At 48.0% G+C, this 17845-nt stretch overlaps 1 protein-coding gene across 3 annotated transcripts in view; it reads right to left on the bottom strand.

The window, feature by feature from the left end:
* Positions 1-505: 505 nt before the first annotated feature.
* neurl1aa (neuralized E3 ubiquitin protein ligase 1Aa) overlaps positions 506-17845 on the bottom strand; it is a 38269-nt gene continuing 20929 nt past the window's right edge. Inside the window, exons 4-6 of one of the 3 annotated variants that reach the window (XM_079731067.1) lie at positions 14065-14823; positions 4091-4246; positions 506-2969 (exon numbers count right to left, since the gene is read on the bottom strand). In XM_079731067.1, coding sequence (XP_079587193.1) covers positions 2725-2969; positions 4091-4246; positions 14065-14823 — 1160 coding nt within the window. In that variant the 3' untranslated portion in view covers positions 506-2724. The remainder of the gene's footprint in view (positions 2970-4090; positions 4247-14064; positions 14824-17845) is intronic. The other 2 variants (XM_079731068.1, XM_079731069.1) reach the window with 2 other exon arrangements.

The raw sequence follows: 17845 nt of genomic DNA, 5'->3' as shown, positions 1-17845 counted from the left end.
TAGACTACAACCTTAGTTTTTATAAAATAATCAATAAATAAATAAATAAATACAATTTTTGAAACCAATTATGTGATGATAATCTGACATTTAGCTTGCAGATTAACTGTGCTGCCAACATATTTTGGCATGGACAATGAATAGTCCATTATCAATGTTTGTGGAACATATACAAGGAATATGTAAAGGCCAATATACAATAGTTTGTTTGTGTTACTAAGGGAATAACAAGTAGTACACAGTTGTATTACAATAGATGTGGAAACAAATTGATTATGATTTGGTCGGTTTCTTCCCGCGCCCTCCAATAAAAACCCACATTTTAAACCGAAAAATAACACCAAAAAACCTGAATAAAATAAAACCAATATGCCATGGTGAAATCCCAGAGAGCAATTATGGTCTCGTATTTCAAAATTACAATCAGGAGCTTTATAAAGTGACATTAAAAATCAACATATTGTCATCATTTATTTACTTATGTGTAGTATATTCTGTAAAAAAAAAAAGAACTGAGTATAGCACAGAGTATTTCATATAATGTATTTGTACAAAGGGTGGTGTAATGAATCACTAGTTCTTATCTTGTCCCCGCAATGTATTTGTGATTGTTTACTGCAATATATCTTATTGCTCTGAGGTACAAGATAACATTTATATTTAATCTTAGGTTGTTTATTAGAAAACAAATATATTACTAGGTTATTATACTTTTGGATACAAAGGAGAAACAAAAACACAATTTTTATAAAAGAAATATTTTTTTTGTTTTTGATTTTTAATTAAACCACACCAATAAGTAAATAACCTCTCTAGATACATCATGTAACATTCAAAGGTGAAGTAACACTTCAAGCGACAGCGTAACCAAACTCTACGGGCCCGGGAAGGTTTACTGGTACATCAATATCAGCATTTGCCAGAGAACGCTGACAAATACTACTAGCAGCATCAATTTTAGCCCCGTTTCTGATTATCATATTCTTCATTACTACTTATGTTGTTGTTTCTCAAAATCAACCATCTAGCTTCATGGGATAGCTACAAGCTATGGGCTATATCTGGCTTACTTTGCCATACCTTAACTTCACTAATCGAAAGACCACACTGACTACAAAAACTAAATACCAAAATCAATATGCAACATGTTGGGTTTTAAGGAAGGGCCCCCCCATCCTGTTGGTTTTACGCGTTAAACTGTGAGTATAAATAGCAAGCATAGGCATCATATTGTGCTAAAAGGAGAAAATATATAAGCTTTCTGATTAGACCTATAGCAGTTCAGGCCCCTGAATATATTAAAGTGAAGGATAATTTCTGCTGGTAAAAGGCGTGTGTATAAGTCACAAAGGTAACTTAACGGAAATTTAGCTGTTAAACTTTGGAACTTTTACAAAAATATTCTTTTTACAATTTGTGTGCTTTTTCCCTTCTCTCTGAGTAGATATTAGACAGTTTGTGACACCTGCGTTGTTAGAAACGGGCCTTTCAGGCAAATTCAAATGGCGCAGAAATTCCTATTGTACGCGGTCCATTTCTAACAATGTTTAAAAAAAAAAAGTATTTTGAAAGCTCACAGTGTATTTAGCCAAGGATTAAGGTAGAAAACTGGGAAAATACATCGCATCCTAAAGAATCACCCTGAGAACTGATCAATTACTGCCGGGTCCTGTCTCCAGCTCCATACATATTGAGGGATGCACAGGCTTGTGAGATGTAGAAATCCTGGTTGGGGCCTAGCAAATCAATATCTGTCCTCTCTGTTTAAAAAATAGGGCATTTCTACGAGGACGAAGTGAGAATTCAGTGCAACATACCACATTGCAGAGCAAGCAGCTATAGCTAAAGCTAAACGACAGCTACCACCAAATACCTGCTATAGTAACTACCATTAAAGGTACATTAACTTGAAATGATATAAATAACAATCCTACTTCACATACTTCTCTTTTTATAGTCTCTGTACCTTTTAAATACGTTTCCTACTTACAAAGCTCAGACGCTATAACGATAAATGACAGAACATCCATCGGTTGATCTTTCCCTCCCGCTGTCTTCTCTAAACCCCTTCTTCTGAGATCAGTGGCGCACAGACACAAGTTGTGACGACTGACACGCTCCCCAACGTTTGGATTTGCTTTCCTGCCAGCGAGCCAGGCATTAGTTTAATCGCACATTTCTAAATCATCCGTCCAATCTCGACACACTTACATATTTCGGCTCAATCACCGAGCCCCAGAAGTCCCTAATTAGTCTCAGTGTTTGTGGACGATGGCTATCGGAAAACATTCCAAAAATGCAGTTCAACAAAATCAAAGAGCGAAATTGTTAATTGGTCTTCTCGTCTGAATCCATGCTCTCCAAAAAAAACTCTCAGGATCAATGTTTAGGCTAGTCTCTCTTCGCCGACGAAAGGCAAAGGCTCAGGGGTGCAGACTAGGCGAGGAGGAGTCTTCCTCGAACGTCAAACGTGTCCCGATTGAAAACGTGCACCAAGAAGAAGTGAGGCAGCGCACCAGCCATCCAAATCCTACACCAAAACAAAAAAGTAGGCCTTCACCAGATCCATATCCCTGCTCAACTTCAAACAAAGTGTTTCCCTGACTTGAGAACCTTCCGTCCTGGCCTCCAGAAGATCCCACCACAACAAGGTCTTTTCAGTTCAGTCTCAGTTCAGTTCTGATGCACCGGTTGTTGTCGTTGCTGTGTTCCTGTGTCCCGTCACTACGTGCTGCGGTACGTTTTGATGATGTCTTTGATCTGTCTCCGGCAGATGGGACAGCAGGCGTTGGACATCTTCTTGAGCTTCAGTCCGCAGGTGTAGCAGAGACACATGTGTCCGCAGGCATAGATGACCGTGTCCACCGCATTCTCGTAGCAGATGGAGCACTCGTCGGGCCATGCGCCCTGGGCGGCGGGGAAGCTCGGCGACTTGGAGAGCTTGCCGGGTGAGTCGGGGCTGGAGCCTGCTGCAGCAAAGGGGGGAGACGGACACAAGAGACAAGGTGAGGGGGAGAGAAGTTGAGCTTAAGGTTGAAGTTTAAGGAAAGTTGTGGCTGGCAAGAAGTTGACCCTGACCCCCTACCCCTAACCCTACATATTTAACGTGTGAAATACAATTAATGTTTGGAAATGAAGGCATGGCAAAGCTTTTGAGGGGGTTGTCAGCATTGAGCAGTATGAAATGTGAAATATAATATTCATTTGCGAGTGAGAAGGGAAAGATTGCAAAAAATCACTAGCACATTGAGTGTCCCTGAAAAACAGCCAGTGTGTCTTTTCTGTATTAGGTTTAAAACTTGTGAAAACATTCATACAAATGACAACCCTGGTCGATATTAGTCTTTATAACCTAAGCTGAATCACAACTATGAGATCCTCAAGTGGGGAGGGAAGGCCTTGGCTCCGTTCCAATATTATTTTCTGCCTAGGAAGGTTGTTGCCGAGTGTAATGAGCCAAAGTATCTCAGCGGCAGCCCTGATAAGAGCAGTCGAGTTCTCTTAATGCTTAGGAAATGTGCTTCAATGCTTTTTATCTCCTTCAGCATAGGGTACACACGACCATCCTTTACAAAAGGAAAATAGATAATGCCGTCCCACAATTCCTTGCGGCAGGAACATTTGCAGACGCACTGTTCAGCCGTTTGTGAAAACAAACAATTAACATGACAACATCACATCGTCGTATAATGACGCAGCCTTGTGTAGGTGCGGGCAGATTATCTTGGCACCATGGTTGTGTCCTTATAAATCCCCATGATCTGTCCTTCCCATATTCACTTGAAGTCATGACATTTTCCATCAATGTCAAGGTAAAGTGGTTAGGAAAAGATATAGGAGGTGTTTTCTTGGACTTTTTGCCCGTAGCCGCGCATCTCCCCACCTACACACTAGCCCTGTTTCAACTCACCGCAGGACCCACCCCAGGTGTCCCTCATTACACTAATCATGGGTCTTCTCCTTGTTTGCACCCGGGCGTCGTTAGCAGACTCATCTTCCCTCGTTTGAGTCTACTATAGTCTTATGTGCAACACCTGTGTGTTTCCCAGCAGCACGGGCACTAGGACTGGTGGGGTACGTCCCTGCCCACTTACAGAACCACCATACGTACCTCCCACGGAGTAAAGGCCACCGTTGAGGACCGGGTCTGAGCGGCCGCTGCCCAGGGCGCTGGGGATGTGGGGGGAGGAGGAGGGAGGCGAGCCGGGGTTGGACGGTGGTCGTGGCTCCCCTAGGTGGGTGGAACCTGTTGAGAAGAGGAGGGGCCGTTGTGTTAGTTTGTGTGTGGAAACTTGTGCCTCGTTTGGTACAAGAAATGTGACACACGTTCGGATTGGATATCCCCCCCCCCCCCCCCCCAGATTTAATTCATTGGGTTTCTAATTCTGTGAACTTCCGAACAGAGGCAGAATAAAGTTTTTCAATTTCCCAAAATAGGCTTTAGGGTAAAGGGAAGCATTTTGTAGAAACCGGCGAGAGTGAGCTCGATTTTGCAAGTATCCTACCGAAAAAATCCCACCCCTCCCTTCAGGCTAAAGCCCCGCCCCCAAAAAACGTGACCAGCTGGGTAGCTTTAGCAATAGGTCTGCCTAGCCTTGTGGAAGATCTCAGATCATGCACAATGAGTGCACAGGCAGAGTGTCCACAAGAAGCTGGGTTGGTTGGTAGACAGACAGGCCATCCAATCTTAACATTCAGGCCTAATCAAACGCTTGGACGTACTTATCCCAGGCCTACCGCAGCCCGCTTCTTGGTTTGATCTCCATTTTTGGTCTGACCATTTGATTAATTGATTTCTGTTGGAATGTAAAGAGAATTTTAACAAATGACAAAAAATGCTTGTGAATTATATTGCCTACCAAAATGATAGAAATACAGAAAGTGAGCCAAAACAATACTCTGTTTAAAACAACACAATTCTACTTCCTTTTTGGGTCTAACTATGAACCGGAATGCTCTGTGTGCTTCAAGGGGTTTCTTGAAGGAATATGTTACAGCTTCAGCACTAGTGTTTCAAAAATAAGACAGAAATAGCGGGGTCTCGTATAACTTCTGTCCACATGCTCTTTTGGCACGGTAACAAAAAATATAAATTTGAATTCCGGGAAACCGTGTTGATATGGCGATAACTCAACATAACAAGTCGGAGAACTCACACACTTCCAAAGTTCTTCGGAGTACACACTTCCAAAGACGACCTTTCAGTTGAAGACACCGCCTGCGCTGAGAGTCGAGTCTAAACAGAAAAGTGCCGCGTTGCGATGTGTTTTCAAGGTCTAGCCTGTTGTGTTTGTTTGTTGGTTGAAAATAAAGAACAGTGTTTGGTATGACGACTTTTACTTTATATGAAACCAATGTCTCTCCCACAGGCCCTGGGTGATCAGCATCGGTAAACAACTCAAACAATCCCGACCGAAATGCAAATGGACTTCATTGCAAAGTACGCATGTCATCCATCACAATGAATTAGCATCAGAAGGCATCTCATCATTAAAACGGAGATGGCTTTCATTACAGGACCGAGAGAGAGAGGTTGAGGGAAGCTCCGCCAGCGCGACAATGAACAGCATCTGTGCGAGCGTGGACATCCAATACGGTCGTATTTCCAGATTTCCAAATAAAGTGCAAAAAAAAATAAACCAAAATGAAATTCCACTTCATGGACGGTGCCGTCATTTACTGGGAATATTTCATCATGACTCCTGGGCAGTTGGCACAAAGAATGCAAATATGAGTCATCCTCCACTCAGCCCTGTCAGACATAGCAGGGGCCTGCTGACAGGGCTGGATGACCGTACCCCTCACTCAACCCTCACCCCAGAATGCATTCCTCTGTACCATCTGTGGCAGATGCAAGGCAAGGGGCGGTAGTTTTGCAGCCGTAGTTTGAATGGATTGTAATCACAGTGAGGCCCTCTTGTGGAGAGCGGAGTTACACGTATATCAGGGGAATCAGCAGAAGGTCAACCTCTGCCTGCACGGATCAATGCGAATCACCTCTGTCCCCTACTGACGAAGAGGTTCTGATTCTGAAGAGCTGTACTTTATGTTTCTCTCCTCTGATCGCATGTAGGGGAATAATGAGCTAGTGTTTTCCTCTGACAGAAAATGGAAAACGAAAGCAAAACCCAATGGTGGCTATTAAGAGTCAGATTTGCCGATTTCAGTCCCATTCTTATAAACAGCTTGTCTGGAGACTGCGGGTCTATTTCCGTGTGTTCCGTATTTGTACACGGTACACACACACACACACAAGCTCACATACACACACTCACGCACCCCTTGGTGTTCTGAATGCCAGGGGGTTACCCCTCACAGCCACTATAGCCCCTAGCCTCACAGTGTCTGGGCGGTCTGTTTGTGATGATGTAACACACCCCCTCATGGATGGAGGAATGCTTTCATCCGGCGAGGTATCGCGCTACTTGAATGTGTCATGTATGCACTTGTTTACCTTTCGGCTGCCCCCGTGGGAATCCCACTCTGTGCCCTGTTCAGCCTTTGGAGGTATGTGTACAGTAAGTGTGTCTGTGTGTGTGTGTGTGTGTGTGTTTGAATGTGTCAGTGTGTGTGTGCGTCTGACTCGACTGTGAATGTCGGTGCAGCGGTCTCCTGTTACCCCCCTTCCCCCTTTACTTGTCCCCTCATCAAAGTGAAAGTTTGTGTGTTTGAATCTGTGTGTGTGTGTGTGTGTGTGTGTGTTTGAATGTGCAAGTGCGTGTGTGCGACTGCCCTCGACTGTGAATGGTGGTGCAGCGGTATCCTGATGCACCTCCGTCCCCTTCGCCTGTCCCCTCGTCGAAGTGAAACCTTATTCTCTGCGTGTCCCTCTCTCATTCCTCTCTCTCGTCCATTTTCCGTTTTTAATCCCTCCCGTGGCAGGCAGACACCCCACCCCCTCGAACCACTACCCTCACCCCCGCCCGGCCGAGGGCAGCTGATCCTGGATCCGCCGTGCCCAAACCTCTCAGCGCCTGTTCCTAACCCAGCAGATACCAGAGCTCTGAACAGCTGGGAGGTTGGTTGGGGGTGGGTCATCCCATCTGCCTGTCGCTTTCCCTTTCGTTATCACTCTGTCTCTCTATTAGGATTCTTTCCTTCTCTGTGTTTTTGTTTGGGTTTGTTTTGTACTTTCTGTCTGGTTGTCTTTCATTCGCTGTTTTCTTTTTTTTCTTTCGTTCTTTGCTTCTGTCGTCGGTTGATTCATGTGCTGTCTCTATCGGTGGTACAGCCATCTGTTGCTCTGTCCAGTCGGAGCTCTGTGTGGAGGCAGCTGGGGCACGAATGCAGACTATGTGACACTGGGGCTGGCTTGAAGTATGTGGGCGTTGATGGGTTGGGAAGTGTGTGTGTGTGTGTGTGTGTGTGTGTGTGTGTGTGTGTGTGTGTGTGTGTGTGCTTTCATGTTTGCATGTGTATGATTGTATTGATTGTGTTTATGCGGACGTGTGTGGTTGTATGTGTCTGCGTGTGTGTTTGGATTCGTGTATGTGTGTGGGTTGGGGTTGAGGCCCCGTCCACACGGAGCCGAAACGGGCGAAAACGATCCGGTTTCGTTTTTATGCGGTTCAGGAATATCTCCGTCAAGACGGAGTCATTGCACGAAACCGGATCGAGCTGTAGAAACGCTGTAAATAGTAAATAGTAAATATTCAAGGCGCTGGTTCTCCACAGAAAAAGTGGAGCACATCAAGCCTGCGCGCTGTATACAAACATTCAGTCACGAGGAGATTCAACCTTTTAAATTGAGCAGAAATACTTTTTAACGTACAGTTAGTAATTACATTTATCAAGGGGCTTTATTTAAAGCTACAAAAAGAATACAAAAAAAATAATAAATAAAAAATTCAAAGCAACTCTGACGTCGCCCAAGCTGGTGGGGGGCTAATGACGTCATCGTTTGCGTTTCAGGCGTCCACACGAATCCACACGAAAAAGATCCGTGTAGAAATGTGCAGTTTCGGGCATTGGATGCGCCGGCTCCGTCTGGACGATCGGCCGGACCGCACGAGACTTATGCCGTTTCACCAAAAAATCCCGTCCACACGGAGCCACACGGAGCCGTGTGCTTGTGTGTGTGTGAGTGTCGACTTGAGTGTGTCTATGTGAATTTACCTCCCGGGGGTGTGTGTATGTGGGTCGGGGGTGTGTGTATGTGGGTCGGGGTTGAGTGTGTGTGTGTGTGTGTGTGTGTGTGTGTGCTTCTGTGTGTGCGTGGATGTGAGTGTGTGTATGTGAATTTGCATTCTCTGTGTGTAAGTGGGTTGTGTGTGTGTGTTTGTGTGTCTGTGTGAATGGGCTTCCCTGTGTTTGTGTATGCGGATTGGGGTTGTGTGTGTGTGTCTGTGTTGGTTTGTGTGCATGTGTGTGGACATAACTGTGTGCATGTTAGGTTACATCCATGTATGTTTGTGTATGTGGGTGAGGGTTGAGTGTGTGCTTGTGTGTGTGTGTGTGTGTGTGTGTGTGTGTGTGTGTGTGTGTGTGTGTGTGTGTGTGCACGTTAAACTGCATCCCTGTGTGTCAGTGCTCCAGCTCGAGGGAGGACGACTTGTAGGCAGACGACACAGACAAAGTCTCAGTAATGGCTGTTCATCTGGGTGGGATGTTTTCCGTTGTTCTGTCGTCTAAGGCAGTGTCTCGGCTGACTAGATACCATCTCATTAGTCTCCCCTCCAGTGGAGATGTTATCTGGGAGAAAGATGACTCTGTTCCTGGGAGGGGAGGACAGTTTGAATGCCTGATCTCGTGTCTTTTAGGGGGAGGGCCTTTTTATGCGTTTCACACACACACACACGCACACACAAACATCATTAACAAGCAAGCTTGCATGCACACACACGCACACACACAGGATGCAAACACACACACAGACACACAAACCCACGTGTCTATCTTCTGCTTCCCTGTCTATTCTCTCTATTCATCTGTGTGTGTGTGTGTGTGTGTGTGTGTGTATGTGCGTGTGTGTGTGTTTGAGAGTGTGTGTGTTTGTGTGTGTGTGTGTTTGTGCGAAAGAGGAAGCTTCAGGACAACAGATCGATCCAGATCCAGATAGACATGCCAAACACGTCTTTCCCTGTTTCAGACCCAGTCCCATTTAATCCCACCCCCCCGCGGAACCTAACGACAGAGAGAGCAGTCGTCATCAACAACAGAGAGAGCTCTCTGAGAAGCCCTGATCACGTCGAAAGCTGCACTTAAGCTGCACTCCCCAAGCCCTACTTGTTAGCAGCCAGAGTCGCGTCAGACCCATGAGAAAACACACAACGCAGCAGAACTAGAAAAAAAGATTGCGGCGGCTGCAAAAAACGACGAGATGAAACGGAGAGGAGAGGCGAGGAGCGTCTCATCAGGAGGGGTGGTGGTGGTGGTGGAGGTATTTGAACGTGTGGGTGGGACGACTCTTGATGAGGCTCTGCGCTAAATTAACTCTGGAGTGCAGGCGGCGAAGGGAAGGAATTGTCTACGCAGGAGTTTCGAAAACGCACGGAATGAAGTCTAGCATCGCAACCGCTCCGATCCCTGTATCGGTCCGACCCCTCCGCTCTCGCAGTCCAACACTTGTTTTATTCCGAGCCGGGGTTTTTACTGTTTTATTATCACAAGAATAACAAGCACTGCGTGGTGGCGAAGTGGTCCAGACACTGCAGCGAAGGGGAAAGTGTATATCCTGCGGTGAGAGTGTTTTCCATACGGAACGGGGTTGGACACATGCATTCTGTCAGAACACCACGCTGTTTACCCCAAACCCCGCTGCACAGAAAATAACTTTGGATATTGGGTTTGGATCCCATGGTGGGTTCCAGCGTAGTACTTTCGGCGGGCTCGCTGAGTTGAATAATGCATGCGCTGCCGGGTCATTCCCCGGGCATTGCTTTGGCAAGTCTTCACAGACATGTTTCTCGTTCCTGGATCCCCATTCCATGCATTAGGATCATTCCACAACTGGCAACATAGGGATGTCCTTCCTATGTGTTCCTGAGCATGAACAGGCAGGAGCATGCAGGGGCATTTATGATAACGGGAACACTTTGCAATAAGCGTATGTTGTTTAACCATTCATTCATACGCGTAAATGATTAATAACCATAATTCAACGGTTAATTAAGAGGTAACTAATGTGAATAGTAAACATTACATGTTGACTTATGGTGTTCATGTAAACTCATATATTACTTGATGCCTTATTTAATAGGGTTAAGGCCTTTCTCTAATCCCTATGCTCATGCTATATATATGAATGCTAATGCTGCATTAACTAATGTTAATTAATAGTTAATTTATGTACCTTTATGTACCTGGATGACACAGTAAAGTGTCATCCAGTTACACATCGAGGCAGGTTTCAAGTGTAGTGACACTGTCAGTGTGGGTGTGTGTGTGTGTGTAGGCCTAATTCAGGGAAACGTCTCAAGTGCGTTTACGATAACATGTACACCCAGCCAGGTTTCAAGTGGAACTACACTGTGTGTGTGTGTGTGTGTGTGTTTGTGTGTGTGCGTGCCAGCATTTGTGCATGCACGCGTGTGTTAATCTGTGTGCGTTTCTTTGTACTCAAGTGTGCATTTACGTGTCTACGTGTGTGTGTGTGTGTGTATATGTGTGTGTGCGTGTGTGTGTGTGTGTGTGTGTGCATGCACGAGTGTGTGAGCGTGCTGGTGTGTGCGCACGTGTCTCCCCACTCGAAGGGATACACAGGAACTGGGGGGTGGAAACACTCTGCTCTCTCTCTCCGCACAGAGGAACAGATAAGAGCGACTCCCTAACTCGGAGCAGATGGGGGACCAAGAGGATCCCACTAAGAGGTCCTCCATACCCCAGATAAGCCGGAGCGTCCCGGACCGGCGTTTTATTGTTCCCTTTTTTCTCCTGTTCCTGTTGCTCCGGGCTGCCAAGAGAGCTCCGATTTCAGCCTGATGATTGAAAAGGCTACAGGGCGAGAGTGTGTTTGTGTGCGTGTGTGTTTGTGTGTGTGTGTGTGTGTGTGTACAGTGTGCGTGTGTGTGTGTCTTTGTTTCTGAGTGTGTGTACAGTGTGTGTGTTTGTACAGTCCGTGTGTGTGTGTGTGTGTGTACTGTGGGCGCGTACAGTATGTGTGAGTTCGTGTACAGTGTTTGTGTGTGTACTCTGTGTGTATACAGTGTGTGTAGTGTGTGCGTGCGTGCGTGCGTAAGTATGTGCGTACATATGTGTATAGTATGTGTGCGTGAGTGCGTGCATTAATGTGCGTGTTCATGCATTCCTGCTTACTTTCGTGCGTGTGTGTGTGTGTGTGTGTACAGCGCGTCTGTTATGTAAAGCAGTAACCTGGGACGAGTGTAGCCTCCACGCTAGCCCAGGTGACGACAACGTTAGCAGCAGCACATCACGAGCGAGCAACAACGCTGCCTAGCAACAAGGGGGGCGTTCGGTTTGTCTACCAACACCACCACAGCGATGACTCATACATTAAGAGTAAAACCACTCGAAAACACTATTGAATCCTTGTTATGGGACACCGTTAAAGACCGGGCGAGGGCTCCTGCTCCCAGGGTGCCTAATGAATTGAGGGCACGCGATGGGTCGCCGCCGTCAATAATGGAGCGTTACGCAGGAAGCCCTCGCGCACCCGATGTATCGAGTGTTGCGGCCGATGCCGTATTGACGAGGTCGTCATGGCGACCGGGCGGCCGGTCGACGTTTAATGGCCAAAACCAAGCGGGGTTTAACTGCAACTGCCTGCTAGTGAACAGCACTTTAACAGGACACTGAGGGCCGTTGGAAGAGAGAGGCACGAGAGATAATGAAACACGAGAAACCGAAATAGAAGAGGAATCGCGTCATTTCCCGTACGAGGACTATTTAATAGGATGAAGGAAAAGTGGATAGTGAAGTTAACGGTCAGAGTTGTCAGCGGACTGACGTTGAGTCTCAGGGCCCATCACCCCCGCTTATTCACTCTGCTTTTCCCGCTCTTCTCTCTTATCCCCGTCCCACTCGCTCCACACACACACACACACACACACCCCCCCACCCCCCTCTCACTCCCGCCTCCGCCATCACTGAAGAGCAGGATATATTTAGGGATGACTCGTGCCCCGCATGCACACACACACACACACACACACACACACACACACACACAGATGAAAAGATACACACACACACACACATCCACACATGCACAGATACACACACGTACATCTAGATACACACACACACACACAAACACACACACACACACAAACAGATGCACAGATACACACACACACACATCGATGCATAGATACATACATAGGTACAAACAGATACAGATACACACACACAAACACACACACACACACACACACACAGATGAAAAGATACACACACACACATCCACACATGCACAGATACACACACAAACACACGTACATCTAGATACACACACACACAGATACAAGTTCAGGCTTGCTCTGACAATAAAGTACTATCGGATCGTGTACTCACACCCGCACAAACCCACAAAGATACACACAAACACACACACACACACACACAGATACGGACACACACACCCAGATACACACACACACACACACACACATTAAAGACACAGCGACAGAGCCTGTGTTGTTATGAAGCACAAAAGCTGCTGCAGACCTCCAGTAAGTTCTCCACTCTGCAGCTAAAGCCTTCGAGCCACATGTGAAAGATCCCCACGAGCAAACCGTCCTGGAAAGCTGGATCAAACATTCGTGATCAATCAAGCCCTCGATGAAGCCTCACGTCACACGCGTCTCTTAGCCATGTGGCTATCCGCGGGTGTGGAGTGTGTGTGTGTTTGCCTAAGAAGCACGCCTTGGCTCCTGTGCTGCAGGGCTGACATTTGACTTCATTCACACTCTCCGTGCGAGGCGTGTGAAAGGGGTGCTTGCGCCACAGTGTGGTTAAATTAAGTCCAAGGCTGTGGCCCCTGCCAACACAAGACACACACGCACTCACCCACACTCACACACACAATCACACTCACACACACAAACACACTCACACACGCCTTCATCCACAACTGTGAACCGGCGTGTGACCCACCTCCCCACCTCCTCCTCGGACCTCGTTCACCCCACCCCTCGCACGCGTTGCTGGGTTTCCTGTTTGTCCCGCCTGGCCCCCCCGTACGCATGCGAGAGCACCGGCTCTCTCCTTAATCCCTGCACTGTGTTTATTTGCCTCTTCCCGAACATCTGCTGTGGGGAGCGTGCCAAGAACGGCCCGTCTTGACCGCAGAACCAGACGTGCACGTCCTATCCGCCCCGACCCCGGCTCTTTGTTCCATGGGATGGGGGGGGGGAGGGAGGGGGAGAAGGGAGGAGGGGGGAAGGGGGAGGACTGGACAGTCGCTTTGGCGGTAATGACGTCCGCAGAGCAGATCTTAGTTGGTGGATCTCATTCTCCCAAGCGGGCCCTGGGGACACTGTGTGGGCCGGCCGCGGTTGACTCGTTCAGAAGGTAATAAACATCAAAATGGAAATTGAGTTTGTACCTTGTTAGCTCATTTCCTCCCGCAACGTTATTTTGCAGCGGGTCAAGTGGACTGTCCTCAAACCAACGAGGAGAGACGGGCCTGTGCTCGCTGTTCCTTCCTTCCTGTTTAACCGGCCGTGTTCAGGAATAAACACTTTTCAGTTTGGCATAACTGGAAAGTCGGGAGCTGGAGGGGGGTTCCTTGTCTGACCATGTGTTGCCGTGGCATCCTAGAGTCGCTTTAAACGACTCCACGCCACAGCGGCTCGGAGGAGCGTTCGGGAAGAATGCATAACATCCCAAACGCTGTATCTATCTATATCAACCTATATCTACTCTCCCTTTCTCATGCTCTCTTCCGGTCACTTCCCCCGTCTCTCTCACTCTCTCTCTTCTCGCTCTCGTTCTGTCCCTCTCTATCAATCTATATATATTCTCTCTCTCGCACTCTCTCGCTCTCTCTCTCTCTCTTCTTGCTCTCTTTCGCTCCCTATCAATCTATATCTAATCTCTCTCTCTCTCCATCTCCCCCTCTCTCTCAATCTACCCCCTTCCCCCCTCATCTCTTTTCCAACTTACCCAGAATCCTCAGCTGGGTGACGGCGCCGTGCAGGCCGAAGAACATCCAGAGCGGCCGCGAGTTGTCCACGCACACCTGCATGCCCACGTTGGTCCCGTTGTGGCTCAGGATCACCTCGCCCTCGGCGGTCACCAGGAAGCCCAGGATGTCGCTGCTCTGCAGGGGCGTGGGCACGCGGCACACGGCCCAGAACTCCTTGCGGTCCACCAGCGCCTCGGGGTTGTACGGCAGGTCGCTGGGCCGCAGCGCGGCGGGGTCGCAGGACGTCACGCCGTAGGAGAGAGAGCCGGCGCGCGCCGGGCTGGACTTGGTCACCTTGATGAACACGGTCTCGCCGGTGCGCAGCGGGCGGTCGGTGAACACCAGCGTGCGCTCCTCGCGGGCGTGCTCGCCGCGCGACACCGTCTGCTTGTCCAGCGTCTTGATGTGGGCGCCGCGCAGCTGGTGGAAGTGCAGGTCGCTCCCCAGCGAGGCGGGCAGCAGCGAGGACTGCTGGGAGTTCAGGGAGTTCTGGGGGACGGAGCAGGAGGCGGAGTTCGAGGACGAGGACGAGGCGGAGGTCAGGTGCAGGGTGTGGCGGTGGGCGTGGCGGCCGTGGGCGCCGGGGCCGCCGCCGCCGGCGCCGTCCTCCGGGCGAAGGTTGAGGTCGCAGAGGCTGATGGAGAGGCGGGAGTCGTCGGGCTCGCGGACCAGGGAGGCGGAGCGCACGTTGGTGAAGGAGTGGGGGCGGAGGCAGTCCGGGGGGACGATCTCACTGTCTGGGGGGGCGAGGGAGGGAGGGAGGAAGGGAGGGGGAGAGAGAGAGAGAGACACAGATAGAGAGAGAGAGAGAGAGAGAGAGAGAGAGCGAGAGAGAGAGAGAGCGAGAAAGAGAGCAAGAGAGACACATGGATAGAGAGAGAGAGACACAGATAGAGAGAGAGAGAGAGAGAGCAAGAGAGACACAGATAGATAGAGAGAGAGATAGAGACACATAGATAGAGAAGACAGAGAGAGAGAGAGAGACGGAGACAGAGGGAGGAAGAGAGATACATAAGGAGAGATGGAGAGTCAGACAGGGAAAAAGAGGAGAAGATAGTTAATACAAGACCAATTATAAGTTACTTGAGACAGATTTTGGCAGGAGTTCAAAAAATACGCTGACAGGCTCAACACGTCCTGAAATAGGCTGAATCTGCACCCCTGCCAGACTATTAAGACAATGATGAAATCGCTTATTAAACCATCGCTGGGAAAAGTTCAATACGATGTACGCTGTGATGTGAGCTGGTGTTAATTACTTTACAGCAGAAGGTTTCACGAAGAATAAAGACGTGCTTTTATACCGACGATGTCGTCGCTCTTCAGTCGACTCAGCGATTTCCCAGAGAATATACCATTTTATGAGGACAATTACAGAGCACTAGTTTGAGCTGCAGCATCTATTATGCATTCGCTCTTGTGTGTGTGCGTGCGAGCGTACGTCACTGGCACTCATTCTCTTTTTAGCCCGTGAAGGACCATTCATCATTTCCCCCGCAAAGAACAGCAAAGCTAATCCGAAAGCACAGAAGTGGATAAATCAATGTTAAGCTCAACAACACAAGTGAGATGTTGTTTTACATCTTTAAAAGTCACGCTCATGCTTATGTTGTTCAAGCACAGCACATTTTGAACCATGTAAATAACGGTGGCGGGGGGGAATTCATGTTTTTTCAGGCTTGAGCAGTTGCCATCATCAGTGGGTTTAATTCAGAACCAGTGTTGAGGTTCTCTGATAACATTTTAAGTCCTCCATTTTAAACAAGCTATACATTAAACATCATTACAATGTGTGTCAAGCATTTGCAACTCACACACAGACACACACAGACACACACACACAACCACACACACACAGCCACACACACCCACACCCACACACAGCGACACACACACACACACACACAGATTGAGCTCGACATCTTCGCGATGATTGACAGTGTGCACACGTCGGGAGAGAAAGGAAGAAGAAGAGGATGATCACTCCTCGGACGGGAGGTGATGAGGGGTGGCAGGGAGCGACCCCCATTACTGAGGGGGAGGGCAGGGGGCTGAGGGAGAACAGGTGGAGGAGGTTGGGGGGAGGGGGATTCATTCCAGAAGTAAGGATAGAAGATGAAAGACAGAGAGCATGGGCTTACTGACAGGCTCTCAGGAGAGAGGGGAAGGAGGTTCTTTGAGACCTGGTCGACATATGGGGGGCCCCCTCCTCTGTCTGGCCCGGGCGCCCCCGAGAGGTGCTCAACAGCCTGGGTCTTGACTCCTGATAAACCTCTTAGCCTCAATTACCTGGCCGCTGCCGCTAAACGCACCGCCGCGGCCCAGTGAAACCACACCGGCCAAGCCTGCCCGTTCAAAGGGACAGCGGGCGGTTGAGAGCCATGGTACACAAGGCCGGGAGAGGCGTGAACCAAGGCTAATGCTGCGCTGGTGTAAAGTGCAGCAACTGATGAAGCCGCACCTATATAGTACTTTAGCAGTACAACTTTTTTTATTTTTCTCTTATATTTGTTTTTCCTAGTTTCTCTATTTATTTTTGTTTTAATGAACAAGCTCATTACTGAAAGTAGGTTAAGAGTTGAATTGTTGGGTCGTGAATTCCCGTAAACTGCGTTGAGTCGGTTTATGAGGCACGCGCACAAACGTACATGTTTGCAAGTCCATGTACATGTACAGTACATGTACTTGTAACAGTAGTAGTGTTAGTTGTGTACATGCACATGCATTTGGGTCATGTAAACATGTAAATGCCAGACACGCGAGAGCAGGACGGGGGAACTGGTTTGGACCTGTTTGGTTGACCAAGTCAGATTACGTGTGTGTGTGTGTGTGTTTGTGTATGTGTGTGTGTGTGTTTGTGTATGTGTGTGTGTGTGTGTGTGTGTGTGTGTGTGTGTGTGTGTGTGTGTGTTGGTCCATGCTGCCGGCTCAAAAGATTAGGGAGAGATTGACAGCTCACTATCACTGGATAATCCGTTCCGGGCGCCCCGATCCAGAGCCACATATTACATTAGACATGACATTATGCATGGCAGCTTCACCCAGAAGCCCTCTTAGACTTACAGCTAGGGCTTTCGAAATAGGCTACTACTATTATTATTACTATTATTAATAGGAAGAGTTTTTTTACGTTTTATTTAAGCCACATGGACAGGTTTAAATTGTATTAGGTGGTGGCCGGGTAGATTAGCTTTTACCAGGCACTATGGGTTTTACGCAGAATAACATCGGATTGAACATGAAAATAGAAGTATATATTTGACTCCCAACCCAACGTGTATTGATTTTTTACCTTGTTCAATTTAAAGAATATATATCATCAATCATGATGATTTACATTCAGGCCACACGCAGCTTTTATCCTTAATGACCTGTCAGATGCTGTTCACAACTTCACACTGTTTCCCAGTGAACACTTACAATTCCCTCGAGAGGGTCCTTCCATCCTGTACACATAAGCTAACCCACAAACAACACGACCACGAATCCGGCATCGTATCGGCCTTATCTGTCCTATCCGATCTCCCCGGGCATGGCGTGTCCGCTTTGATGCGGTTTTTCTCCGAACCCGTCTCTTGATCAGCTAAAAATACCCCATCGGAGATGACATGGCTGCGTGTTCGAGTTCCTGTCAGCCGTCCATTACTGTCAGGGCCAGGCGCTGGGCCTCACTCGTGGTTCATGTTTAATACATCAACCCAGTCTAAATATTTGACTTTTTTGAGGGGGAGGAGGCATGGGAGAGCTGGGGGTGAGACG

The sequence above is a fragment of the Pollachius pollachius genome (genome assembly GCF_949987615.1).
Source record: "Pollachius pollachius genome assembly, chromosome: 2".
In the NCBI taxonomy this organism is placed as follows: Eukaryota; Metazoa; Chordata; class Actinopteri; order Gadiformes; family Gadidae; genus Pollachius; species Pollachius pollachius.
The sequence above is the reverse complement of the archived record's forward strand: the minus strand, read 5'-3'. Positions and strand labels throughout refer to the sequence as shown.